This window comes from Poeciliopsis prolifica, unplaced genomic scaffold, assembly GCF_027474105.1.
Source record: "Poeciliopsis prolifica strain line A6 unplaced genomic scaffold, Auburn_PproV2 SCAFFOLD034, whole genome shotgun sequence".
NCBI lineage: Eukaryota > Metazoa > Chordata > Actinopteri > Cyprinodontiformes > Poeciliidae > Poeciliopsis > Poeciliopsis prolifica.
The window spans coordinates 6,048,703-6,075,487 of NW_026562409.1; the positions used below are offsets into that span (position 1 = coordinate 6,048,703).

General features: G+C 36.2%; 3 protein-coding genes across 3 annotated transcripts; all 3 read right to left on the reverse strand.

Annotated features, from left to right (window-relative positions):
* Window positions 1-225: 225 nt before the first annotated feature.
* On the reverse strand, window positions 226-9,315 carry rab5c (RAB5C, member RAS oncogene family). Its single transcript, XM_055051980.1, has 6 exons — window positions 9,206-9,315; window positions 4,097-4,439; window positions 2,340-2,491; window positions 2,126-2,248; window positions 1,951-2,044; window positions 226-1,609 (listed from the first exon to the last, which is right to left on the reverse strand). Exons 2-6 carry the CDS (start codon window positions 4,260-4,262, stop codon window positions 1,482-1,484), a joined length of 663 nt encoding a protein of 220 aa, XP_054907955.1. The 5' UTR covers window positions 4,263-4,439; window positions 9,206-9,315; the 3' UTR covers window positions 226-1,481.
* A 1,804-nt stretch (window positions 9,316-11,119) lies between these two features.
* kcnh4a (potassium voltage-gated channel, subfamily H (eag-related), member 4a) lies at window positions 11,120-22,523 on the reverse strand. The gene is made up of 16 exons (XM_055052241.1): window positions 22,243-22,523; window positions 19,008-19,241; window positions 18,762-18,893; window positions 18,474-18,598; window positions 18,011-18,263; window positions 17,404-17,561; window positions 16,707-16,914; window positions 16,224-16,418; window positions 15,943-16,142; window positions 14,691-14,940; window positions 14,378-14,592; window positions 13,741-13,779; window positions 12,948-13,303; window positions 12,801-12,865; window positions 12,470-12,546; window positions 11,120-11,988 (listed from the first exon to the last, which is right to left on the reverse strand). Exons 1-16 carry the CDS (start codon window positions 22,316-22,318, stop codon window positions 11,164-11,166), a joined length of 3,408 nt encoding a protein of 1,135 aa, XP_054908216.1. The 5' UTR covers window positions 22,319-22,523; the 3' UTR covers window positions 11,120-11,163.
* A 1,200-nt stretch (window positions 22,524-23,723) lies between these two features.
* hcrt (hypocretin (orexin) neuropeptide precursor) lies at window positions 23,724-26,053 on the reverse strand. Its single transcript, XM_055052172.1, has 2 exons — window positions 25,976-26,053; window positions 23,724-24,128 (listed from the first exon to the last, which is right to left on the reverse strand). Exons 1-2 carry the CDS (start codon window positions 26,030-26,032, stop codon window positions 23,817-23,819), a joined length of 369 nt encoding a protein of 122 aa, XP_054908147.1. The 5' UTR covers window positions 26,033-26,053; the 3' UTR covers window positions 23,724-23,816.
* Window positions 26,054-26,785: the final 732 nt, after the last annotated feature.

The following is a 26,785-nucleotide window of genomic DNA, read 5'->3' on the forward strand; positions in this document are numbered from 1 at the left end:
GGCATTTCACTAAAACAACCAGCGCCAACTGACTATTCCAACATCTTTACACCTATACGAATCATATAGCTATAAAGGTGAGGCATTAATGTCATGCTGACATTTTTTAAATGCTAAATTTAGTGGATTTACTGCATACCCTAAATAAATCTATCATCAAAAGTGGATTTATTCTTTGATAAACAAGTTAACATTTAATATGAAAAAAATAGAATCACTCAAAGATACCTTCGGCTCTTTTATTTGTAAAATTACATTTTCTTTTCTCCTCTACACATCCTCTCTACCAGTTACCCTCTTTACAGCAGTGACCGCTGTTCAGGTGCAAGTTCTGTGCAAGATGGTGATGCCACAGCAGGATGACAAGATTACTCAAACTCCTTGAAATGAAAGAAGCAGAGGATAACATCTCAATTCACAAAGCTGATGAGACAGAACCAGTGCATTTAATACCATTAATCTCCAGAGGAAAAAGAAATTAAGACATGGAAAATAATTAAATTTGACAGAATACAAACAGATTGGGAAGATTTGTTTTTTTTGACAGTAACTACAGATTGATTTCAAACTTCAAATGTGTTGTTACAAATACAGAAATGTGTTTTAAATGCAGTTGTGATTTTGGTCAAGAAAAGCAAAAAGAATCTTTACATGTCTCCCATCTTACACTGATAATTCAAAAACATTACATTAATGCTAAAATTACATACGGGTGAAATTGTTAATAAAGTTGTATTTACTGTATATGTTTGGATAACATAGATAAATGATTGTAAAACCTTAAGATAGGTTCCAAAATCATACCGACCAGTCTGTGCCAAAAGAAAAACTGTAATAATAGAGATAATCATTCAATCTACACAGCTCAGCTCTATAAGAAATCTGCCCATTTATTCTCTCGTGGTGAAAACCTCCTGATCCAATTCCTTAAGACTCTACATGTACCTTGCTTTTAACATAAGACCATGATGGAAACATTTATGGTGGCTTTGTACACTGAGTTCAAGTTGTGCAACTACAGGGTCATCAAACCTACACATTTTCATTCCTTTTCCATTAATTAGATTTCCTCTATACGAACACAGAACAGTGGACAAGATGCCTCTATTAGGAGCAATTGTTAATGACTTCTTTTTGTTTTCCTTCCATGAATGGGATTTGTTTTTCCCCTCCAAAGTGACGTCATGTGTCCATCATCAAAAGAAAGGTCATGGAATGGCAAGTCCTAGGGTGAAAAACACGATTCTGTGAATAAGCCTGTAGGTTGATTTCTTTGTATTTTTGGCAGGTTCATCAAGCTGGAACCATCAGTGGGATCTGGCAGTCTACAGGCCAGTATGCTCATTTTGTCAAACAGTTAGTTGATGCTGAGAGGATAAGTTGGTCTTTTGGTGGTTTGGTTGGACCAACGGGGCGTCGTTTTACAGCTGGCTAATATCTGGTGTTGTTGATCGGCTGGATCAGCTGATTCATTGAGTTAGTTAGTTTCCACCCCCACAGCACTGGCCGCTTCTGCCCTGTGGAGCAGTTTCCTGCAGGTCCACGCCACCTCTGGCCCGTCCGCCTGGTCCCGCTCCGCCTTGAGGCTCGTTCTTCGGAAGTTTCTTGGCTGTTGCAGAGAATAAATATAATTGATCAATCTCTGGTTTAAAGTATTGCAACAATGGATTCTACCAATAATTATCTATCAATGATCCTAAAAAATGGAGACAAATGACCAAAATTTTAAGTACAATCACATTTATTAAAACTAATATTTATTGAAAGAAGAAACAGAAAACCTTTACACTTAAATGTTTACGACAGAAGGCTCTAATATTTATTTTTTTCAGTCAAAAGCAAAATTTATTTAAGTACATTTACCTCCAATGTTACTCAGTGGTACCAATTTATTCTCAACCTGTCTAAATGATTAATTAATTAATAGTTGGACTTCTGAGAAACACTCACCTATAGCCATAAAAATCTCATTAACATTCATTGCGGTCTTGGCTGAAGTTTCCATGAAGAGCAAACTGTTGTCGTCTGCATATGCTTGTGCTTCCTACAGGACCAAAGGAAACATTTCAGGGCATTTTGACCTTGAAAATTAATCTGTAGTACATTCTGTATTTATTACCCTTACCTGGAAATCTACGGCTCTCTTGTTGGCCAGGTCGGCTTTGTTTCCTGCCAGTGCAATAACAATGTTGGGGCTGGCTTGTCGCTGCAGCTCCTTCACCCAGTTCTTTGCACGTGTGAATGTATCCTTTACAACAGAAACATGCAAAACAGTGTGATGCTACACTTAAATCTGACTTGCGCGAATAGACGACCAGAGCATTTTGGTTGTTACTCACTGTGTTGGTAATGTCAAAGACCACAATGGCAGCCTGGGCTCCTCTGTAGTACATAGGTGCCAAGCTGTGATACCGTTCCTGTCCTGCAGTGTCCCAGATCTCAAACTTGACTGTTGTATCATCCAAACATACCGTCTGTGTGAGGAAGGCAGCTAAAAAGGTAATTAGAAATAGAATTTTAAACAGATTAAAAACAGAGAGAATATTTGACTTTTCTTCAGAATAAGGATTGATGTAATGACAAAGAAAAAAAACATAACTAAATTAGGATACAATAATATAAAATATATGATTCACATTCATAATTTTCTGAAAACACTACAAATCAGAGCAAAAAAAAAAAAAAAAAAAAAACGTAGAAAACATAAAAGAAAGCAACTCACTTTACCAGGAAATGTTAGTTTATGAAACTAACACTTGCACAATCAGTCTTCTCTCACATGACACCTAAAGCTTAGCTCCTTCTTGCATGGAACACATTGTAAAGCTTTGTAATCTTTGACCAGGCATGCCGTTGACCACAAGTTCAATAGAAAGCAAAAAAGAAAAGTGCTGACTCGTTTTATTTTCACCCATTCTTTGGTGAGTATCCTGTTCCTACATTCTTATGCAAGTTGACTCATCAGAAACCAGATACAGCAGGAAAGACAGAAAAAGTGACTATGAAATGATTTATTTCAAATATGTACAGTCTTGAAGTTTCACTTGACTGCCCTGAGAATACTGAACATATATATATATATATATATATATATATATATATATATATATATATATATAAACACATTTCTAAAGCTGCTATCCAGTGAAGTGTTTGTATCTTCTGAAAAAGGCAAAAATGTGGAAAACAAAAACCTGTGGAATACAAGAAAGAAAGGTGGAAAGTTTCCAATTGTTAATCCAGTTTCAGATGGATTAACATATTTCTATTTAGCAATTCAATTTGTAACATTCCTCCTTTAATTCAAAGCTCCATTTAACTGATATTTGCCCTAATTTTGATTTGATGCTACAATCTAGGTCCATTTAAACAGTCAAGAGACATTGTCACTTTCTGCAATTTGGCCAATTTTGATAAAGATGTCTGCCTACTTTGTGTGAAGAGCCTGAAGCCAGTTGAAGTCATAGTTTGGTCTTGGAAGAACTAGTCTTACCGGTCCTTCTCCTGACTAAACTGACAACAGATATCGTCTGTTGTATGGACAAGTCTTCTGCTTCAGGGCTGAAGTCTGATGTTTTAGATCAAGAGTGCACACTCAGTTCAGAACCTAAATACCCACAGGGATGTTTGACTAGAACCAAATAACTTCATGTGCAGAAATACTTAAACATCTATCAGCTTTTTGCATCTTTTAGATAGCCCAAATGATTTTTTTTATGACTTCTGTATACCAGAGCAAGAATGCAGCACAAAAAACAGACAGAAATTGAGAAAGAAAAACAAGGATTTGCAGTTGTGAAAAGTTTTAACAGCCATACAATTAAATTTATTAACTTTCCATTTATTGATCATTTTAGAAATCTAAACTAATCTAGCTAATCTAGTTTTAGTCAGATTTTATTCCATGTTTTGTATTCTAAAGAATAAAAATGAAAATTTCTGAAATCTGAAGGCCTTTTTATGTTGATTTGTATTTGGAATGTGCTACGCATCTTTAAATCACTACATTAGAACTCACTGATATTACAGATTACAAATACAGTGCTTCACAGAAGTGCCTGTCATGGAAAACATGCAGAAATCCTGGAGTCCTTACCTCCAATGGTGCTCTCTTGATACTCATGAAACTGGCCCTTGACGAAGCGCAGCACCAGGCTGGACTTTCCGACTGCAGATTCTCCCAGCAGCACTAGTTTGAACTGACAGATCTTGTTGCTAGCAGCAGTGCCGTTGGTCCGCGCTGGTCCACCTCGCCCTGCCATATTACAGCGTTGGAAATTACACGAAAAAAAAGGCCGGGTGTGGGAGGGGGAGAAGAGGATGAATGAGTAAAGGCTTAAGTATTTTTGCAGGAGGATGGTGAAGCGGAGGTAAACGTAGGTGAGCTCAAGTCATGCAGGTAGCTTTCCTGGAGGAAGATGACACCTCACTACTGAGAGCTGTAAAAGAAAAGAGAAAAGCATGTAAGTTTATTGAGTTTCTACTAAACAACCAAAGTCATTTAGTACAATCAAAATTGAAATCCACCAAAAACAAAAATCATCCTTATACTTCTGCACTAAAGCTTTGTTGTCAGCTTCAAAAACCTTAAGACTGAAGTTGTTGACGCAAAACACCACCATCAGACTCATTACCCAGTTTGAGAGTTATTCATTTAACCATGTTTAGTATAAACAAGTGCTAAAGGAGAACACTTCCTGGCTTATTTGAAATTGTGCCCTTGCTTTTTCTCCCACAGGCTATACTCCGACCATACTATTAAGTTTCTTGAGATGCTACTGCATAAACTAAGGACTGAAACAAAAGGCAAAAATAATCAATTCTGAATTACTTAACGTTAAAATTTTTTGTAAACTAGAAATACTGAGTACAAGTCCTTTTCTTTGATTTATATAATGCAACATATATTTACTGAACATGATTATGAGACAATATCAAGTGAAAGTACTTGACAAACGCAAATTCTCAAGACAGACATGTAAAAAATAAAAAATGTGTAACATTAAGCAACACACAAATAAGTCCTTTCCTTTATTTTTAAATTGAATAGACTAAAGTGCTACCAGTTTCCCAAGAAGCTGATTAAACTGTGGCCTAGTCAGACAGGTGACCAGGAGGTAATTTACTTTTTTTTTTTTTTATTAATTATGCAGATGCATAATGATAAAATGTTTTATTTATTTTTCCCTGAAGATGACCTTCATCTAAACCAGTTGCGCACCAATCATGCCAAAATAACCATCAACAACTTCCTGTTGGTAGATGTTTGTACCGACACAACCAAATTTCCTTACAGCTAACTATAAGAATATTGTTGAACATTCCTGTGCATTATTGGTTGTTAAAGTGCATCCAAAGAGTCCCACAGAAACAAAAAAAGTATATAATTAAATCCTATGGACGTTTGGTAACAAGGCCTTCTGATATATCTCATGTATTCAGTCAGTTAAGATGAACGTAAATCCCAAAATTCAACTTAAGATTTTAAAATATTCTGTTTCAATATTCACATGTTTTGCAAAGACTGAGTGACTAAAAATATTTATTTGACTCAGTGTAGGCAAGAGTAAAAAAGAGGAACTCAAACAGAGGCAGCAATAATTTTCATTCATTGCAATTCAGTATTTATAAACCACTGAGGCTTTTATGACTACTGCATACCAACATAGCAGCACATTTTGCTTCATGTTTGCTATACATGACCGTCTTAAAACTTCACCAAATCTTTTTTTCAGCTGGATGACAAACATTAGGTCAGTCAGCTTCTGCTCCGTCAAAGGACAGGAAACAACTCAGCTAAAAGCAGGAAGTGAAGATTGCAGAACACTTAACTGCTGAACACAATAAATCCAGCATTCAAACACAGTTTGACGCTGAATTCTTACACTGAATATGAAGGATAGATTTTTGCTGGTAAAGTGTGGTAATGTACTAAAAAGAAGAAATGAGTGCAGATAGTTTTTAAAAACAATAAAATAAAAGAAGCAGGGCTTTTCCCCAGCATGCAACTGAACTAATTCTTAATCTTTAGCATGTGACTGCAGATCACAGCTTTGGCCATAAAATATTCAGGACTTGCATGTTTTATTTGACAGTACAGCAACCGTGTTCTACTAATGTGTTAGCATTAAAACATCAGCAAGCTGCACTACTCCATTTTCAAAAAACTAAAACTTTTAATTATTTTGCAGATGCCAAGAGTGTTGTGAAAGTACCAGCAGATAATAACTCCATTTCATAGCACAACAAAAAATAATATTTTTTTTTTTTTTTAATCAGAAAGGAATGAAGGTGCTCTGCTCACTTGGACAAACAAAGGTAAGTCTGTACTTGTGTGCTCGCAAGCAGCTGATGACACCTCACCTGCATTCCTCAGTTAAGGCATCAGTGGTAATGACTGAGACACCTGCAAAATTTTTTGTAACACTTGAACTTTAATCATGTATTAAGAGATGGAATCTCTAAAGTGCACTCAGAACCTTGATAATGAAATGGGATAGAGAGAGAAAAAAGCAGGACATGGTCAGGAAAAAGGGAGGAAGAAGCAGCCACAGTCACAAGAGCCTGTTAAATATTCATCATGGCCTCCTGTTTGCTCTGCACCCAGCATGATGTCTACGACACCAACAGGGACTGCACTACATTTAATGCAAAATATGGCAGTGTGTGCAAACTTTAAATATTTGTATAGAAGTTAATAAGTACTATAACTAAAAGATATTTTTTGTCCCTCAGGAAAATGTGCCTTCATGTATTGTTTATAATACTAACAATAATAAAGCAACTGTTAATAATGTTGGTGTAGACAAGGCTCAACAGTGAGTTCTCAACTTGTTTTGTTTTTATTTAAATGTAAAAACAGAAAGTTTGTCCACTTCATATTTTTGTCTGACTTATAACTGTTATCTATTTGGACTTTCTACAAATAAAAGAAAAAATATGAACTTGTAATCAATGAAAAAAAACATTCTTTACCTCTCCTTACTTTTCAAGAGAATGTTAAAATTCAGCTCAATCCCAGAGCAAAATATTACAACCTTACCTTTAATTTAGCTAAAAGTATTACATATCTGAAAGTGAAAATATTTGCAAATCGTTATGTTTATCTAGATGGCTCCTAAGGTATTAATGATATAATAAGCAAACAGTACAAGTTTTATGAAAACAACCAGAAGCGAATGTTGTAGAAAAGGGTGGGGTCACAGGACAGCTGGTTGTACCCGATATAAAGGCTGCACCACAGGTCTCCCTTTGTTCCCTATACCAACTAACCATCCAGTCTTAGCGATTTCAAGTTCTACACATTAGATACATTTGTTAAAACAGTAAAGGCAGATTATCACCTAGAATCTACAATAAAATGACAAATTATTTTTTATAAAAGGTTGTTCAAACAGTATTTTAAGTCAAAAATTAGTTTGAAAGTTTAAATATAAATGCATTGATGTAACACAGGACATGCAAACAAGATAGTAATCACTTTCAAGGCCGATAGGAAATCTGAGAAGCTCAGTAACCAAACAGAGAAGTCAGAAGCCCAGTTACCATCTTTCATTTAGTTGAATGTTTCAAGGAAACAGCATTCCTTTTTGAATTATTGCTCATCTCTTCAGATTAGTGGGCCTTGAACTGTCTAGATTTCTCTTCTAGATTCCTTCTATACATCAAAAGCTAAACTATCAAGAACTTATTCCTAGCATTAAAACTCAAATTGTTTTTATATCAAATAATGACGGCACCAAACACAAAGGGTTCACTTTTAACACACCTGATTAGAAATGCAAACCCTTGTTTCCATTTAGGTGTTCTGACCTTTGAACTTTATACACTATGACTACAAACTTTGGAAAACAAACTTCAGCATACTCTTGTAAAAAAAGGAAAACCTAATTTTTATCAGGGCTGATTTGCCAAAACGTATTGCCACTTTATGAGGCCAAGGTCCAAACACCATAAACACCAGAACAGCCCATGCACATAGCTGGTTATCCCTGTCTGTCTCAAAGGTCCAAACTCTGCTCCTGTTATTAAGCCATAATCAGGACCTATGAAGGTACATGTGATTTAATTTGCTGTTAAATGTAAGCAGACACACGTGTAGATAACTTTAGCAATATAACGTGGAGAAGTGTAACATAACACCTATCAACGGTGATGACACTTTATGAGATGGTATTATGATTTGAGTGAAGTTTGTAAGGCCAAAGTAAATGTTAGGGTACAAAATAAGCAAAATGTAATAAAATTGACGTGAAAGGAGTTTCCTAGCTGTATGATAATTTTAAGAAAACAGATTGCTTATGAATCCGTCAGTTAAACTGCTGAGTCTCTCAGATAAAAACAGTTATCAAATACTTAACCGTCTCCATTAACAGAGTTTGTTATAGTCGAAACAAATGAGGACTAAATACACATCCGCAAAACATGAAATGATTCAAGTTCCTAATGTTTCCAAGTTAGCAAAACTTCTTTCTGGTTGTGGTTAGCTTTAGCACAACAGCTAGCACAAGCTGAGCGACCTTAGCGGATAATTAAATGATCAAGTATCCACAACAAAGGCCTTGAAATGCGGCATTTTAAGGCCTGATTGTGAACGAGAATATTGTCAGCAATAAAGATCGAACTAAATGCCTGAAACAAACTCCAACTGTTAATCTTTCCTCTTCGCCTAGCATTTTAGCACTAGCTTAGTGGCGTAAACGACCGCAAAACATAAATGCTAAGCAACTGAAAAGGAAACTTTGTTTAACGTGTTTAATGCGACGACTAAATTCATTTCTGGAGGAAAAAAAAAGTACAAATTGGTTAACTTCTGATAGCATTGTTAGCAGCTGGGTCAAAAACGTCATTAAGACAACTTTCATTTTCTCGGCCGCACGTCGTCAGCTGTTTCACGCTGACCGAAAGAAACTTGGGGTCTTTCTAACTGCGTCTCTTCCGGAATTGAAACCATATCAAAACCTTATCAATCAGCAGTTACTCGGCTTTGAAATGTTGTTTCTCAATTTTCCGTCTCTCAGAGCCCGAAGCTCATAGCCTCAGTCGATCCACTCTAATGGACATTTAGGCTGAGCTCGGACTTGGCTCGTCGGTTCGGTTAAATTGTACCACATACGGCTAAACAGCTTTTCAATACCATAGAGTTGACAATCTTTAAGAGTTCCCCCTCCTTACTTGTTCGATCATATTAGGCAGCTCGACTTACATGACTTTTTCTTCTTTCGTTAGCCTCATCGGCAGTGGCTACCTTCTGCTTCTTGGGGTCTGGCCTTCCCTTCCGCTAAGCGATTTTTCCGGGAACCTCCCACTGTTTTTGTCAGTGGCTGTCTGACCAATGACGACGTCAGCCTGCACAAACTATTAGATTCAGAACACCGGTTAAGTTTCAAAGCTTGAACCTAAATGTGTGCAGTTTTTTCAGAGGGTAGAAATAAGTTTGAAAGTGTTACACATTGATTAAAATATACTTTCTTCTATCCCTGTCTATGTTACTTGTTCACAACAGAGAATTTCGAATTAATTAGTATATGATGACAAAAGGTTACACTAGAGAAATTTAGAAACAATAAACAGTGGACATTAAAGAAGTGAGTGTATCATTGACACGTTCATTTATTTAATTCAGTTCAGCTAAAACAAATTAATCTTAAAAGAAAATGAAATGTCCTGCAAAGAGTTTTAGATATTACTGATGGCTACAGGCAGGGATATCACCTGTATAAGTCTGCATTACAGTGGTTCAGTAGAGGCCTTGTGAAGAGTATGTGCTGGTTTCGCCAATATTTCTTATTCTCTGAAGAATCCTAAGTGTTTTTTTCTGTTTATTTGAGACCCAAAGAGAAAGAAAAATGTCAAATATGTCTAAAAAGACAAAATTTTGTAAAATCCCATGCTTTCCCATGCTTCACATCTGTTAACAGATGTAAAGACTTTTTTAAGAATTCATCTCATGTTTTAGCCCTGAACTGTCTCTTTTAAAATGAACTAATTGCAATCAATAAAAACCAAGAGTCATCAAATACATCTGTTTTTTTCTGTTTCTTTTAACAGAAGATTAGGATTGTTAAAGGTTCCTAACTCTTCTTCCAATAGGTTATATTTGGTGATACCTAAGCATAATCACTAGATAAATCACTAGATAACTTCATCATAATTAATGTGATTGATAAAGATATTTTGACAATAAATTGCAGTGTGCTTCATTTGGCTGGAATTATTTAACCACAATTTATTTTCTAGTTCTCTTCAGATTGAACTGCCATTAAAATTTGAGAATGTAAAGGGCTTCATCCTTCTTTTTTACATAATTATGGGCATATTTTTTTATCAAGTCTTTTGTAAGATTTCTTCTGTTGATTCAGATTTTTGATCTATTTTTAACAGCTCTGTCTTAGAGCATTTTGTCAAGGTGTAGTCCAGGATTTTGATCAATCTGATGCTCATTTCTAGCTGTTCTGTTGGCAATGTGATTGTCTGTTTTTGTAGTTGATGGCCCCATTTCATGTGGGTCCCTCTGCTGTAAAGATCTGCCTTTATAGCAGAACTTGATGATCATTTTATCAGGTGAATTTCATGAATAAGGCCTTGTTGGCTCCTTACCTCAAACATCAACTCAAAGCACCACATGTGTACTTAGTTTTACCCTAAACTGTATTGACATTGTCATGGAAATGTTTTTTTTTTTTTTTTTCCACATAAAAGCAGAACTTATGAGAAACAAACAACATGGCTTCCTGTCAAATCTGTTTTTCCTGCTCAGTCATGAATTATAGTCTGTGCATTTTGTTTATGTGACCACACAGTGGCGCTACATCTCTTCATCGAGCATTATTTCAAGGGCAAATGATGTCAGCTGCTGTGCAAACTGCAAATAATGCGATTTACACTGATATTTTTCTGTGCAACTAATACATTAATATTACATTAATTCTCTATTACTACAGCTACAGTCTCTATTACCACAGTTTTATTGATCCATCCTAATTTTCTGTCTCAAAATTTCAGGCATTACTTTATACATAACAACTTGTAAAGAGTTATTTTACAAATAAATAATATTAGGCTGCAGCAGGTGGTAAATAGCAATTTATTATTTCAGAAAGAACAATCCTTTACCACATACTTGTCATTTTGACAAAAAAAGAAAAAAACAGACAGAGGTCATTATTGTTGTGAGTCTTCTGATACATTTTGACTTGTTTCATAACTGTCTGTCCTGTCATGGTAGAGTGATCCTCCACACTCTCTGGTTGAAAGTTGCCCCAGCAAAGAACATGCTTGGTCCTGTGAGTGAAGGACAAGGCCAGATCCCGCTGGGTCAGTTTGTCTCGTGGAGCTCTGCTGGCTCTTGTTATGATCTGTGGACAATGAGGTGCAAGGTCCTGAGGGTGTCAGAGAGCTGAAGGTTGTGTGATACTGTGGCTGTCCAGTGGGATTGCCCGGAAAATGAACTGGGGTCTGGGGATAGGTGAAACTTTGTGAGTTGGTTAGGAAATTCAATGTAGGATGAGAATGTCCACAATTTACTGGATTAGTGTTATTTTTAATAGGACTAGATATATTGTAGATGCCTCGTTGGCTTTGACAAATCACTGGAAAGATGCTGGGGCCTGAATCAGTGCCGAGGAGGGATACAACTCTGTGATTGTAAGGAGAACTTGGGGTGGCTTTGGGTGTTTGAAATGAACTGTACTGACTCTGCAGCCTATTAGCTGTTTCTCCATCTCTATCAGAGTAGCTTAGGTGCAAAGAGGTAGACACAGAGCTTGATGAATGCAGCAAAGTGGGAGTCCTGTTGTGGGACAGAATCCCACTGCAGTCCTGTGCATTTCCAGATGAATCTAATGGGATATGAGGCTGCAAGTTTTTACAACATGTTGCACGAGAAGGAGAGACATGATAAAGCATAGGTATATTTGACTGCAGAAAGTGCATCATGTCATGGAGCTCCTTTGTCAGGTTGGAGACTTCTTCATTTAAATTGTTCACCTGTGAGAAGAAAATAAAAGTTAAAGATATATCTTAGATGATGATTAAAGCCCCAAAAAACTATCATTCTAATTGAAAACTACTTTAAACCTTTTCCAATTTCTTTCTTCTATGAATTCCCTTTATGAAGCTCCACCGATCTTGGTGCAGGACTGAAACGACAGTCCTAGCATGATGCTATCACCACCATGTTTCCTTGTATTGATATTGATCAGGAGACACCATATTAATCAGGCAGATGCAAGCTTACTCAAAACCCTGAAATGTGTGAAACTGTTGGCAGTATTGTTTTTCCTGAAAACAATATAGTTCATTGAAACTCACCCATGAAGGCTAAAAATTGTACTATTATTACATTCATGTTTTACTTTGTAATTTTTTTTCTTTTGGATTATTGATAGGCATAAATATCCTGAATAACTTTTGACCAGGGTAAAGTATTACATTTATAGGGGAGACAAGATTTATGTTGGAATATCACCTCTTTATTTAATTTGTTCATGTTCTGTTTCACTTCTTCTGTCTCAATTAGAAGGTTAGCATTCATCTGTAACTCATCTAAAACACATAAAAAAGAAAATAGTGTTAATGTGATGACATTGTCTATGATTCTTATTAGGTAATGTAATCTAAACATGTTAATTAATTACCTAACATGAACATTTATGAATTGGAAAAAATTCAAAACAAGAAATAAAATATGTAAAATGTCTTACATCTTATGCAAATTCAGTTGATAAAGAATTTTGCAGTTTCAAACACTTTTTTATTAACTTAAAAATATTGTCAACATCTTTTTTTTTTAAAGTTACCTGACATACTAATCTTTGCCTTATCCTGAAATGTGTGACTGTTGTCCTCCATACCATCCACGACCCTGACAATGAAACAAATGAATATCACATAATTTTAAAAAGAGCAAACTGCAAGGAAGTGAAAAACAAGGCGCAAAACGTCACCTGGGGCTCAGGTTAAGAGGACTAACACAAGGGAAGGACGGAAACAATAGCTTGGATGGCCGATGACTTAAACCGGTTTCATTTTTTAGATTGACAGAGGGTGATAGAGTGAGATCCTCATTGGCAAAGGACTGAGGAGAAATGCTGCAGCCTTGGCGTTGAGAAACAGGTGACTGACAGGGGTGGAGTGTTTGGATGTGTTGGAGCTCCTGTCCTAAAGTGCTGAGACGGGAAAATTGAAGAGTACTTCCAGAACCTTGTACTCTGCTCTGCCACAAATGATTCATGTCATCTGCATGTTCTTCATCATTTGCTTCATTGATGTTGGGTAGTTTGTGATCCAAAGAGATGTGATGCTAGGAGAGAGATTGAAAGTCAACTGCAAAGTTGTTTGAGAGTACTGTTTGAGAACATAACATGTTCTTTACGTTATTATGTTATCAACAAGTTAGCTTGTAATGCTATCAACATGTAATAAGTCATTACATTTTATCAATATGTAATGGCAACACATTACATTTTGCTGTTGAGCTCACTGTGTGTGTCCATTTGGCAAATATAAACTAAAGAAGGAGTTTAAAATATTTAAAACACCCACATGACTATATCTGGTAGCTTCATTGTGATGAAATGTTACTTTATTTGTCTCCCTCTCTGGGCTCTGAAAGGTTGCATACATAACAAAGCATATGCTTATTTTTATCTACTGACTGACAGTGGTAGTCATACACTGTATTAATGTGCCTTGTATTAGCTCTGTCGAAGTAAAGAGGAAGCATATCTCAACACATACCAAAGACTGCCTGGGAGTCCATGTAAATCTCTTTACTTCCTGCAGGCAGAACAAAAAAAAAAAAAACTAAGAAATGTTTCCATAGTTTTTAAAGTATGATTATGCACAGTGAATATATACACTCACCAATTACATTAGGCACATCTTTTCAGTTAGTTGTTAAGATAAACAGTGAATCAGCCAATCATGCCAATTAGATTTTGTGAGAAACTTCAATGGAAGCAATTTAGACCCATTTGGACCTCATAGTAAAAAAAAAATGATTAAATACCGGAGCCCACTCAAGTATTGCTGTGATCCACATTCATCCCACATAACAATACTGAATCCATCTTTTGGTGGCTACTTCTTGCAGAAAAAGCAGCCATCATGTTACCAAGATCAAATCATCCCCTTGTGGTTGCCCCTCGTCATTGAAGTAAATTAACTTACCTGCCATCTACTATTAGGTATCTGAAGTAACCTTTCTTGTGGGTTACAATATGATAACCCACAAGAAAGGTTACCACAAGTAGATGGTAATTAATTAACCATCTACTCAAGGTGTATCTAATGAAGTAGTCAGTTAATATTTTTTTATAAGATCAGTAAAATTGTTCAGATTAATTCTATGGTAACACAAATTTATAAGTCTTACATGAGGCTCACTGCCCTCTCTCAGGTTGTAGGTAAGGTTGTGGTGGATGTCAGAGCTGAAGCGACTGCCGTACTCTGGATACAGCCTGAGGACCTCTCTTAAAGCCTTGACACTGATGTACTGCAAGTCACAGTAGGTGAGCGCCTTCACATCTGCATTAGTCTTGATCACCTGATCATGCTCTGGCAGGTCAGCCCCTATCAGGTCACCTTTACCTGTAGTGATAGTCAGAGAGAGGAGTTGCAAAAAAGGTGCTACTAGGTGAAGATGTTAATCCACAGCTGGAAGTGCTTCACACTGTGCACACACTCACCCAGAATAGCTTGGACCATACTGTCTTTCAAGACTTCAAGAGAACCAGAACAGACAAAATAATTGGCATGCAGGGCATCTCCATGGCGGATAAGGTACTCCCCTGGTGCACAGAAGGAAGTCTTGATGTGCAGGGAGAGAGAGCGCAAACACCCTCTGCTGGCTCTCTCAAACATAGGCAGCTGCAGGATGTCTTTGTTCAGATGCATGGCGATATCTGCTCGCAGTTCATCTGGGAAGTCACGAAGCAGCTGAGTGAGAATTAGGAAAAAAAGACTTTTGTTACAAGTAAATCAGCATTCTGCAGTTTAACTTCGGAAATAAAGTTACTTACTGATTTACTGTAAACATATTGTTTTGATATACAAGATTTTAGTCAAGGATCAACATGAGCAAACAAGAAGGAGGTAAACAAAGATAACCTTAAAAATGTGCAAATTTGTAATAGCTTCCCAATATCAAAACATTTACAAAATAATTTTAAAACTCTTCACTGTGTTTTGATTGCTTTTTGAATATTATGTAAAATATTATATTGTTTTACAGAATGTAATGGAAAAAAAATATTTTTTAATAATACATTTTAAACCATCAGAGCAATGAAATTTAAATGCTTTAATGGAATTGAATTGACACTCCTCTGTTGTATTTTCCTATTTTATGTGCTACTACTAAAATAGTATTTTATTTAAAGGTTCTTTTTTGAAACCTTCAAAAAGAACATTAAAAAATGTATATCTTTAGATTTTTTAAATGCAACACACCAGGTTTTAGAGGTTGCTGCACTTTCATGACGTATCAAGCTGCTAAGAAAATACATCTTGTTAAAACCAGTGGCTGGATCTATTGCTTTCAACTCTGAATTAATTATCGAGAGAGGTGATGGTGGGTGTGTTAATGAGAATTCTCCCCATTGGCAACATCTTCAAAATGGATTCTGACATCGTCATTGAAATTCTGACATCTACTCAAGGAAATGGAATAGGACTTTAGAGAATATAAAATGGCCCACATTTAAAGGGATTGTATGTCTGAAAGGAGAAACACCCACTGAATTTATTTTGTTTTGATTGCTATACCTCAAAATGCTGAAACTTTTTGTGTTTCAATCACTGAACAAAAATGAACAAGTTCTTCATTAAAAATACATACAAGATCTAATTATGAGCACAATGTTAATATTACTAATAAGTCTTGTACTCTAGAAGAATTAATAAAAAGACTGATTTTATTTTCCTTTGTTCCTCACTTACCTCATTAGCATTTATGCCATTGTTGACTGACCATGTGGCTTGAAAATTCTCCAGCATTCTCTGCTTCAGCTGCTGAGGGAGTTGATGCACACAAATGAAGTCTTTGAGGTCCTTCATGCGGGTGTGGTAGAGCGAGCGCCGTGAGTACATGCGCTGGATAATGGCAGTCACATTACCAAAGACCACCGCATGCATCAGAGCTGACAGTGGATGAAACAGTAAAGGTGCACTTAGAAAATTGAACCCATGTGGAAAATTTCTGCTCACGGTTTTAAACTCACCACCAATCAGCATAATGCAAATGGAGAAGATTTTCTCTCCATCTGTGTTGGCACACACATTGCCAAAACCAACGCTGGTAAGGCTACTGAGAGTGAAGTAGAGGGAGGCAATGTAGGCGCTGGGGATGGAGGGTCCACCTATGGTTCTGTTGATGTATGGTGTCTCCAGACGCTTACCCAAATCCTGAAGCCACCCTGATGGTATGGGTACATGTTGTTAATCACTCAAGAGGAAGAAAATAAAATGTAACACTAACATTGTTCATGTCCTATTGATTTATTGTGCTTTAGCAGACAGACATTTCTGCTTTGATAATTGGTCAAATTGGCCATACAATCTGGACACTCCGTGACCTAGACTTCCTCTGGACTAAAGAGGAAAGTCAGAGGTATTAAAACATTAAGTCACGACTCAAGATATTCAAATAACAAAGAAGAAGTAGCTTCTGATTAAAGGAGACTGTCACGACTAGCTGAACTCACCTATATCCCAGGTAACTGGATCACTACTTTCAATCTCCTTGCGTCCAATGATGTACCAGATGCAGGCCATCCAGTGAGCCAGCAAGGCAAAAACAGACATGAGCAGTGTAAGCACCACTGCACTGTACTGAGAGTAACGATCCAGTTTTTGCAAGAGCCGAAGCAAGCGCAGCAGACGAACCGTCTTTAGAAGGTGCACCAGTGAGGTCTGGATATGGCAAAACAAAACACACATTAAAAGGTTTTTCTGCTTTCTTATGTTTTAAGCTAAAAAGATTATTTTGTTTGTTAGAAACTGGAAAAAGTTTATGAGAACTTAAAATAGTAGGAAAAAATAAGAATACCAAGAAAAAATGGGCAAAATTTGAAAAATAGAAGTAGACGAACTTGTTGGCACTGGTTGAGCTTAATAATGCCAGAAAAATTCATTTCATGTCTGACTCTCATTGACACAAACACCCAGAATTTGTTCATCTGTGCTGTGACTTTAACTTGGTCATATGAATATTAGATTTTGTTTTTGTACAAAGAACAGTGAATGACCCATCTCACTTTTCAAATATTTTCAGTGTTAGATTATGGTGAAGATATAAAATGTTACTATATTTTAAAACTTTACCAGGTGTATCAAAAAAGAAACTAGCCAAAAAATTAAACAAAGAAACATGACATTTTTTCATTATCATGCCCATCTTACCACTGAGACATTGAAAGCATAGAGAAGGTCAAATGGCAGGGCCGCAATCAGATCCACAAAGAACCAGGTAGTGAAGTAATGTAGGCAGATGGATCGGGTGTTATACACTACTTGACCAGACTGGCTGACGTATGTGGTGCGGAAATTCAGAATAATATCTGCAAAAGTTACAGAAACGTAACATGAAACAGAGAGAAAATGCACAAAGAACGAAGACTTGCTCCAAAGACTTGCATTGGAGGGAAAGGCACGAGGCAGCGAGTGAGCTAATTTTGTATGACTGTCTCTTTAAAGACAAACCTATCGAGAGGTTGTGTGAAAGACGGGTTATGACACTTCCATTGGAGAAGAACTGGGACGAAGTGAGAGAAATCTAAGTATAATTTATAACCTAGAGCAACACTGACACTGAGTGGGTGAGAAATGGTGGGAGGTAGTCACATGCCAGCCATCACCAAGGAAACAGCTGTGGTTTAAGCTTACTGCCCTTGTCTTTTCATGGTGTTGCTTGGGTTTCAATATGATTGTCAACAGGTTTGTAAAGCTTAAACATTTTCTCCACTAAATCCAACATTTGAAGTTAATGCAAAAAAACCCCACCACATACCAGCTATGAAAAGCATCTCTACTGCTATGTCACTCCATGTGGTGCTACGAGTGACAAGTGAGAGACGATCGGCGCCTTCGCTGTGACTGACAAAGCAGACGTTGAAAGGTACAGTGACAGCGACGTAGAAAGTCGCCAGCAGAATCAACCAGTCCCACATGGCCTTGAAAATGCTGTAATGCAGGAGAATAAAACGGGACTTCTTCACAGAGGCCACCTTGTACTCAGGTACGGAAGGTTTCTGGAACATGCTCTGAAAATGACACAAAATCTTGAAGTCCACATTTCTAATGCCCTCAATTACTTTCAGATAAATAAAAGTCATTACGTAAAGAGGCTTAATCTGCACTGGGGTCTTGAAGAAAGTATTCAGAGTAACTTTAAAATCACATTGATGCTCATTTATTTTTTTATTCTCTGGTTGTTTTCCATCATGTGGGAGTTGAGACAGTTTTGAACTCACATTGGTCAGTTTCCTCTTGCGTCTCTTTGTAAACAGGTTACTCAGGCGGTGCAGAATACTTCTCCCCCTGTCTTGAGCTCGAATAAAATATGATCGGCTGCTTTTTCGGGATTCTCTAAGGGCCTCTGGAAAATCAAAGAAAGATCAAAGAAAATTAGTTCTATTAGTCATTTTCATATAATTTTAGGTAAAATCAAGTCAATGAAAAACCATGTTACAATATAAACATGATTTTAAAAATCATTTAGAACAGAACAGAGCTTTCAGAAGCATGCAGTAAGGGCTCACCATCTTCATCAATGTAGTGATGGCTTTTCCCATAAGATTCGCTGACATCTTTAAAGGACAGCAGAAACAGAACCACCTCACCCTTCTCGTTTTTAATTGGAACAATATCCAGGAGACACCAGAACTGATTTCCTTTGAGAACCAAAAAGTTATAGACAGATATTAGACAAAGACTAAAATGTTCACTTGATGGCTAAATATAAGTAGATGAACAATGATTTTAGCAGAAGAAACAGTTTTTCTTACCATTTTTTCTGTAAAAGCAGATCTCTCCCTGATACTCCTGCTGACTCTCCAGAGCTTTAAGCACCTGTTCCATTATTCTGTCACTGGTCTCAGCCCCATGAAGGAAGGTGCAGGTGCAGGTTTTCTGCATGACCTCCGTCCGAACAAAACCAGTCAGCTCACAAAAACCATCCGAACAATAGACGATCCGATAATCGTATCGACCCCTGGCATTTCCCAGAAGAAAGTTGCTGTCTGTGAATGAGTAAAAAAGACAAATAGTTGAGATTAGAGGTTGAAAAACAACATTAGAGCTCAGCAGAAAGATAAATTATTCCATCACTCCCTTTTCTAAAGCAGCAGCATAGATACTACCAGACAATTTTTTTAAAAAATATCACTGGTAAGACTACATATCTGCAAGCTGTTCCTTAATGTTACAGCTAGCAATAGCGCAGCTTGCCATCACAGGAAGACAGAAAAATATTGTAGTTGTTTAAAGATCTCATGCAGAAAAACTAAAGGATGGCTTCTTGTAACTCTTTAATTTTTTTTCTTCATTCATCCATAACTGTCTTTATTGTGCAATGGTAAATGTAGAATGATGTGGGATTTTATTGTACTTCTCCTGACTGATAACTTTGTACAATAAGATTCTGTAAGCAACTGCTCTGGAGCCATTAAGCAAAGTCTGAATTCAAGAAGATAAAATTTCCCTCTTTAATTAAATATATTATTCAAAATAATATCAGAATAATAATACTATCCATATTAATTCCTACTGCCTTTTAATTGTTATACCAAAAATTGCTTTTCTCTACAGTCTATTAATGTGCTAGAGAAGCTTGTACTGAAATGTTTGTAAGAGCATTTTATATTGATTTATTCCACCAGCTGGTGAGTAATATTAGAAAAGAATTATGAAAACAATTAGTGGTAATCTGTTCTTGATTCAATAAAGCATCCTAATGGGTACATGTCTCCTTTCTGTTTCTGTACAAATAATGAGTAAGGCATCCCTTTTCAGGTGAGGCTTTGAATATAAGCAAACAGCATTTTGAAATGTTCTTTGTTCGATGAAGAAAACTTTTAAATAACACCGTAGCTCCAAGGACAGCATGGAACACCTGATAGGGTTGACTGTGAGAGAGATTTGTATTCTCCTGCTAAAAACAAAGCAAACAGTTCATTCATCATTCAGTGGCACAATTGTTTATATTTATGTTAGAAATAATACGTTAAGGAAGGTAAAATCTTTCACATATTTCTAATTGGATGTTGCTGCATTCAATGTGCTTGCCTGATTTGATTTGTGTCCCAGAACTAAATTCTTGTAAAACTCCACCATTGCCATATGTTTTTCTTCTTTTCTCTCTCAAGAATCCCCATGGCAACACAAAACCAGAAGGATCTTTTATTAGTTTCATGACTTCATCTCCACATACTTTTGTAAAAACATCTACACATCTAGCAGTACGTATCCTTGGCATGATTTTATTGTGGAAAAATAACTTTAAAATATGGTCGTTTGTAATTATCTTCAAATTAAGTCTGTGCCCTTTTAAAACCCTTCACCTTATTCTTTTGCCCAGAAATTCAAAGCTTCTTCTATTTTCATTGGTCATGATTAAAAGTAAAATATCCAAGTATCATGCAGAAGACTATATCTCTTTGATTAAACCTGCCCTTTTCCCTTCCGCTGATCAGATTAACTAATAATGTCGACAATAAAAATGCAAAACCAAAATCTGAGTTGCGCTGAGTTGCGTTCAAGAAAAAAGAGTCTTCCCATTCTTAAAAATGACAATCTGGGAATGCACCTTGCATATTAACCACTGGCACCAGCCCCTGAAGTCCAGCAAGGATAAAGGTGTGAAAGTTATGAAAAACAGAAGCAGGTCAGGAAAGAGTGTCCATGAAGAGTCAGATATCAATGACAGAAGCTGAAAAAGTTAAGCTAAGCATAATTTCTGACTCTATTGGATGGCTCTCTTCTACATTTTGAGGTGGTGGGTGATCATATTAATAATTTAGGTGAGTTACCAGCTTTCGAAAGGTTCACTGAGCAAGTCAGCAAGTCAGTTGATATCTGATAAGCTCCCCACCACTACATAATTCATTTTAATCAATCTCCCTGGTTTCATAACAGGATCATGTGGATAGTCTCTCCATTCCTGTTTGTTATGCATTTTCAATACCTGCTGCTCACATTTCAGTCAAGACAAGTTCAAGACAATTCAAAGACTGAGCAGTGTTTGTTGCTGAAGCTCTATTTAATCTATTGATCTGACAGCTGATGCTTGAAATTTCTGTTGGTAACAAATGCAAGATTATTATGTTACTTGATGGAAATTGACAGTCTTTGTTCAGTCAATCTATAACAAACCATCTAATGATAAAGAATCTATGTGAAGAAACCACTGTTTTGAATCATGTGAGCTACAAAATGGGAAATGTACATTTTTTCATCCATTTCCCTGCCTTTAACTTGTTAGGTAAAGGCAGAATTTGTGTTTTGCAGAACACAATTATCTTTTACTATATCCTACATTTACATTAAATTGTGTTTATGTTCTGAAATGGACACTTAGCATAAAAAGAGTGTTATTGTTTTTTTGGTATTTCTATTCTCTATGTTCTAAAAGTAAAAAGGACAATTCACTAAGATAGCTGGATTTGTGAAGACTAATTATGCTGCTGCCACATACCATGAATCTATTGTAAAGGAAACTTAATATTTTATCTTGGTTAAATAAAGGTTCATATTGATATTAACATCTTTTTAGCATTGCATACATATAGAGTACTGTATGTTCTTTTTTTATGTTGGCCATTTATGTTTTTTATGCATCCCCGAATCTTATCAAAACATGAGGAAAACCAGCAGTGTGAAAGGATATTTATTTTTATGCATGTGGAAACAACCACAGCATTTTCATTAAGTTAATGACTGTGCAATTTTTTTCTATTAATCATAGATTTATCCCCAAAAAATTCTCAAAAAATAATTTCACATTTATGTTATTGGTTTAAAAAGAAAGTATCTCACCAATGACAATACACATTTTGTATGTTAACGTGCTTCACAATCTGTAGCAAACAAAACAAGAATAGAGCAAAAATACTCAGTTTTGCTTTATGCGGAACTGAGTATTTTGTCCCACAAACTTGATTTGGGCTAAGAAATGAGTCACTTGCTATTCTGGATCAGTGCTTGATGAGAAAAATGGTAAAACATCTTTTTTAAAGTACTTACGAGTTCCATCGAAGTGGTTTGCAATGCTGTCCAAAAAGGTATTTTGTGGAGCAAGGAGGCCCTTCATCACAGGCATCTTTAGCTTTTATAAGGAGCCTTTCAGCTTCTAGTAGTTTGTCACTAATCCATAAGACCTGAAATAAAATGAAGTGCTGCTCCTTGGCATATAGTTCTTTTGTTGGATCCAGAAATCAAAAGCAGAGATTTTCAGATAAACCTGATCTGTTTTTAGATGAGGATAGTTGCTGTTCTCCAAAGGTTTTCTCCCAGAACTGAATCAGGATTTTTCAGGTTCAGCTGCACTTTGCTCAGTGTTGTCATATCCTCAGCTGTTAAGTCAGTCTCAACTCCACAAAGCATAGTTCCTGCCATCTCTGAGTCCCCTCCCATCATGGGAGCCTCAGCCATTTCTCCATTTCACACATCGTGAGCTCAATGCACATCTCTTTCCTCCTCTAAAAAAAACTCTGTCTCCTCCTACTTATCTTTCCTCAAAGAAATTAACAGAAATTAGCTTCATTCTCCTTATCTTCCAGCTTTCTCACCTTTACATTGCTTCCTGTTACAAGCTCCTCATTGAGATGCAAAAAGAGGCTTCTCAATGCTTTTCTCTTCAGATCATTATTAAATAATTGTACTTGTGCAGTGTAAACTACTAGGTCAGACCTCCATTTCGAGCTGCTGGTTACTGTGAATGCTCTGTAACACAGAAAATAATGAGATTTTTTCTGAGTCGCCACAAGGAGTCTTTCCTCCCATGTTTTTGACCAGATAGGCATCCAAAATTAAAGAAAGTAAAAAAAAGTAGTCAGGTCACTTTCCGTAATAGAAATAAATGTTTACAGCTAAAATAATTAGTATTCAGCTAGTTGAAGTTTTCGGCAGTCTTGATTACAATTCTATGGCACACCCATGCACAGGAGAGAAAAGGATAGAAACACAGTTAAGCCTATAAGTACATGAACACAGGTAGTAGTGGTACATCCTTGAGAACACTTCTGTATAAAACTACAGTGTAGTCTACAGTTTCTGTGAAATATACTGTGAAACATGTCTTTGACCACTACACTTCTGGTTTTATGATTTCTGTCCTTTTGTAGCCCCATGTTTTCTAAGATAGTCTTTAATGTGTTGTGCCTCTTTTTAATCTTCATTCTATGACAGGAGAAACAAGGGAAAAACAACCTTCTTCTTCATGTTGCAGGATGCAAGGAAAAAAAATTAAGATTTTCTGGTAGACTCAAAATTGTAGTTTAGTGAATGATAAATACTCAATTACTCAGACTGCACTCTATATAGTAAGTTATTCTTGACAACATTTTTGTTATCAGTACTTTATTAAACACAACGTCATCGGCTTAAACTTTGGATTACATCACCACAAATTTCTTAATCTCTATGACATTATTTTCAAAAAGATACAGTTTAAAGAAAATCATTTGTTTTTCATCCTTTTTTATATATATAGATGTTATTTTTTATAAACATTGTATGAACATTATTTACCCAGGCAAATGTGTTCAAACTGTGTGTGTTTTCTTTTTTTGTTTTTAAGATAGACTCAGTCAATCTGTTTATTGCTCCCTATCCCTCTGTGCAGTCCTCTTCCCCATAGTCAGTATCCCAGCTGCTTGGTTCTTGCGGCCATGAAGAAGCTGATGGAGTCTGCTCTGCAAATGTAACTCATCCTCGTTCCGTTTACCAAGGGTGAGGATTCCAGCGGCTGCGTCTCCTGCATTGGTTCCCCCTATGCTCATGTTGCCAGAACGACACAGCAGGACTTGGAGGCGACAGGACCGCGCTGGCTGTCTGCAACACTCAGACACACTCTGCACGCTGCATCCCAGCTGAGCAAGCAGCAGTATGAACATGAATACCAGAGTCTTCTGTTAGGGGAAGAAAAGTAGCTTTAGAATACATTTGTTCAGATAATCCCCACTTTAGTACATGTAACTCATACTGAGCATCTCTACATGCAATAAGTTTTGTTTAACAAGTTTAGAACTGAAACAGACTGAACAATTAAATGTTGATCAGTGAGTATTTTGATCAACTGATGGAATAGAACCATTGCAATGCTGCTTTGGTTTGGGCATTATGATTCATATGACTCACACTTTTGTGAGCTTTTCAGTCAGGTTTTCTATTATTTAACTAACTACAGGAGTGGTCACCTCCACCTCCTCCAGTGTTACACAGAGAAAGTAACTGTTCTCTTCCTGCTGGCCAAAGCTGCTTTCTGTTTTGTAGCAATAAATTTGATCATGTCAAGCTCACAATCTAGATTGCTAAAATTGATCTATTCTGAACAAGATTATTCTGTACTTCAAAAATTTTACCTTGACCAGTAATGTATCCATGATACACAAATTAAACCAAAATTATGCTGAATACAACAAAACAATTCTGAAAAAAACACCAGAATTTTATTGCATTCTTAGCATTTGTGCAGACTGAGATACAATGATAAAATTCCTCATCTAGCAGGATGTCTACTATTTTAAATGAGCCAGTTGATGATTACAGCATTTTGTGGGTTCACATAAAATGAAAATTTTGGATTGCCAAGTTCTGACCCCTGGGAATCAAGGGTCAGAGCTTATTAGCTATTAAAAATGTATGTTAAACACTCACTCTATGGGTTTTATTGTGCAATTTAATTATAATAAGATGAAACACAAGACTATAATGAAAATGGAAAAAAAAAATAGATAACAATAAAACACAACTCTGAGCTGTCATGTTTCATAATAACAAGCCGATGAACATAAAGTTTATAGTGAATATAAACTTTAAAGTAATGGATGGAAGAGTAGATAAACTTAAGTTTTACTTCTTGGCACAGACCTTCAGAGAGAGAAACTCAAATCTCAAACGTGCAGATCAGCAATGAATTTTTCACACCAAGTCAAAAAACATAAAAAATTAAACAATAACCATATTTTATCATCTAAAGATCAGTCCAAGAGTTCAGCAGACTCTGCTTCAATTCACGAGATATTGTTTTTACCAACTGCAGAACTTTCCGTTTTTTGAATCTTCCAAGAAAAGCATAGCTCAGCTGCAAATTTTACCAAATGAATCTGCAAACATCAACATTTTAAAGTTACTAAATTGCTAAATATGAATTTTTAGAACTGATACTGTAGTTTTATTTTACTGCTATTAATGGCTGCAGTGTAAGAATATTCAGATTCCATCATTCTTCCGATGGTTCTTGTAATGAAAATTAAAGCTTCTGGTGAATAATTTAACAGAACCCACAAATTTGGAACAAAGAATCCAATCTTTTTAAAAACCAATTAAAGATTTATCTTCTTATTCTATGCATATGTTTATTTTTTAAATTCTGCCTTTTATTTTTGTTTCTGCCAGATTGTGTCACGTTTATGATTTAATATTCATTATCTGATTGATTTCACTTTTATCCCCTGATTTAATCAGAAATAAAATGCCACTTTAAATAAATGAACTTATTTTTCTTAAAGAGACTTGATGAAGAAATAAAAAAATCATAAATTAGGAGTATCTGCATTTTCATGTCACTTGACACACTATGTCAAATAATTTATTCACATTCAGTGGTCAGGAGTGTTACACATTTAAAACAAGGCTCTATTGTGAACATCAAATGCTACTTATGAATTCAAATTCAAACTAAAGTTTGAATTCTTCAGAACATCAATATGTAATCACAAAACTTTGTACAAAGGCTTACCCTGAAAGGTCTTACCCTGTTAGGTGTGTCCATCCCAGCAGTATTGTGGAAGTTGGTGTTGTACCATGTCATCTTCACTCTTGTGTTATGGGTTATAATCTGATCTTCCTATTTCCCACAGGAGGAAGTCTCTTTTATATTGTTCTACTATATCCACATCGTCAGTGCGTTGGGCGTCATTCAGGCCAGCCACAAACAGACAAAACCACAAATCTTTTATTTCTGCTCATTTAAAGTTTGTTGTCACACTCATGACTGTTAATTAGACCCTAATTAGAGATCATTTCCACAGAGATTTGATGAAGTACAGGTATGCCTTTGTGGCTGCATAGGGAGGGTTTATTAACACATGCCATTACTATGAATAGCCAAAGACGGAAACTATTGTGTCCAGTAAAGCAAAAAAAATACAACACAAATACATAAGGAAACTAACAAGCTTTGAAAGGGCATGCTAATGAGCAACAGCTCTGTGTGCTGTGATTTCTCATATAAAAGGTCTGTAGTGACACATCAAAAGTGTTGGTATTTTCTGCTGCTTCTAAGAGCATCCTCTTGCTTAACTAAAAACATCCAAAAGTTTAGGTGGGGCTATCTAAGTGTCTATTTAAAGGATAAACTAATTCATGTCAAAACTTCAGGACAACAACTTGAAAGCAGCCACTCATTTGTACATCCATTTAGCTAATGTTCATTGCCATCTTATGGACAACAGGAAGTACTGCTTTAAACACACAAACCCTTTCATGGAAGAATAATAGGTTTAAATCAATAATAACATAATTTTAGATCAAGACGATTAATGTTGCATCATCATACATCAGA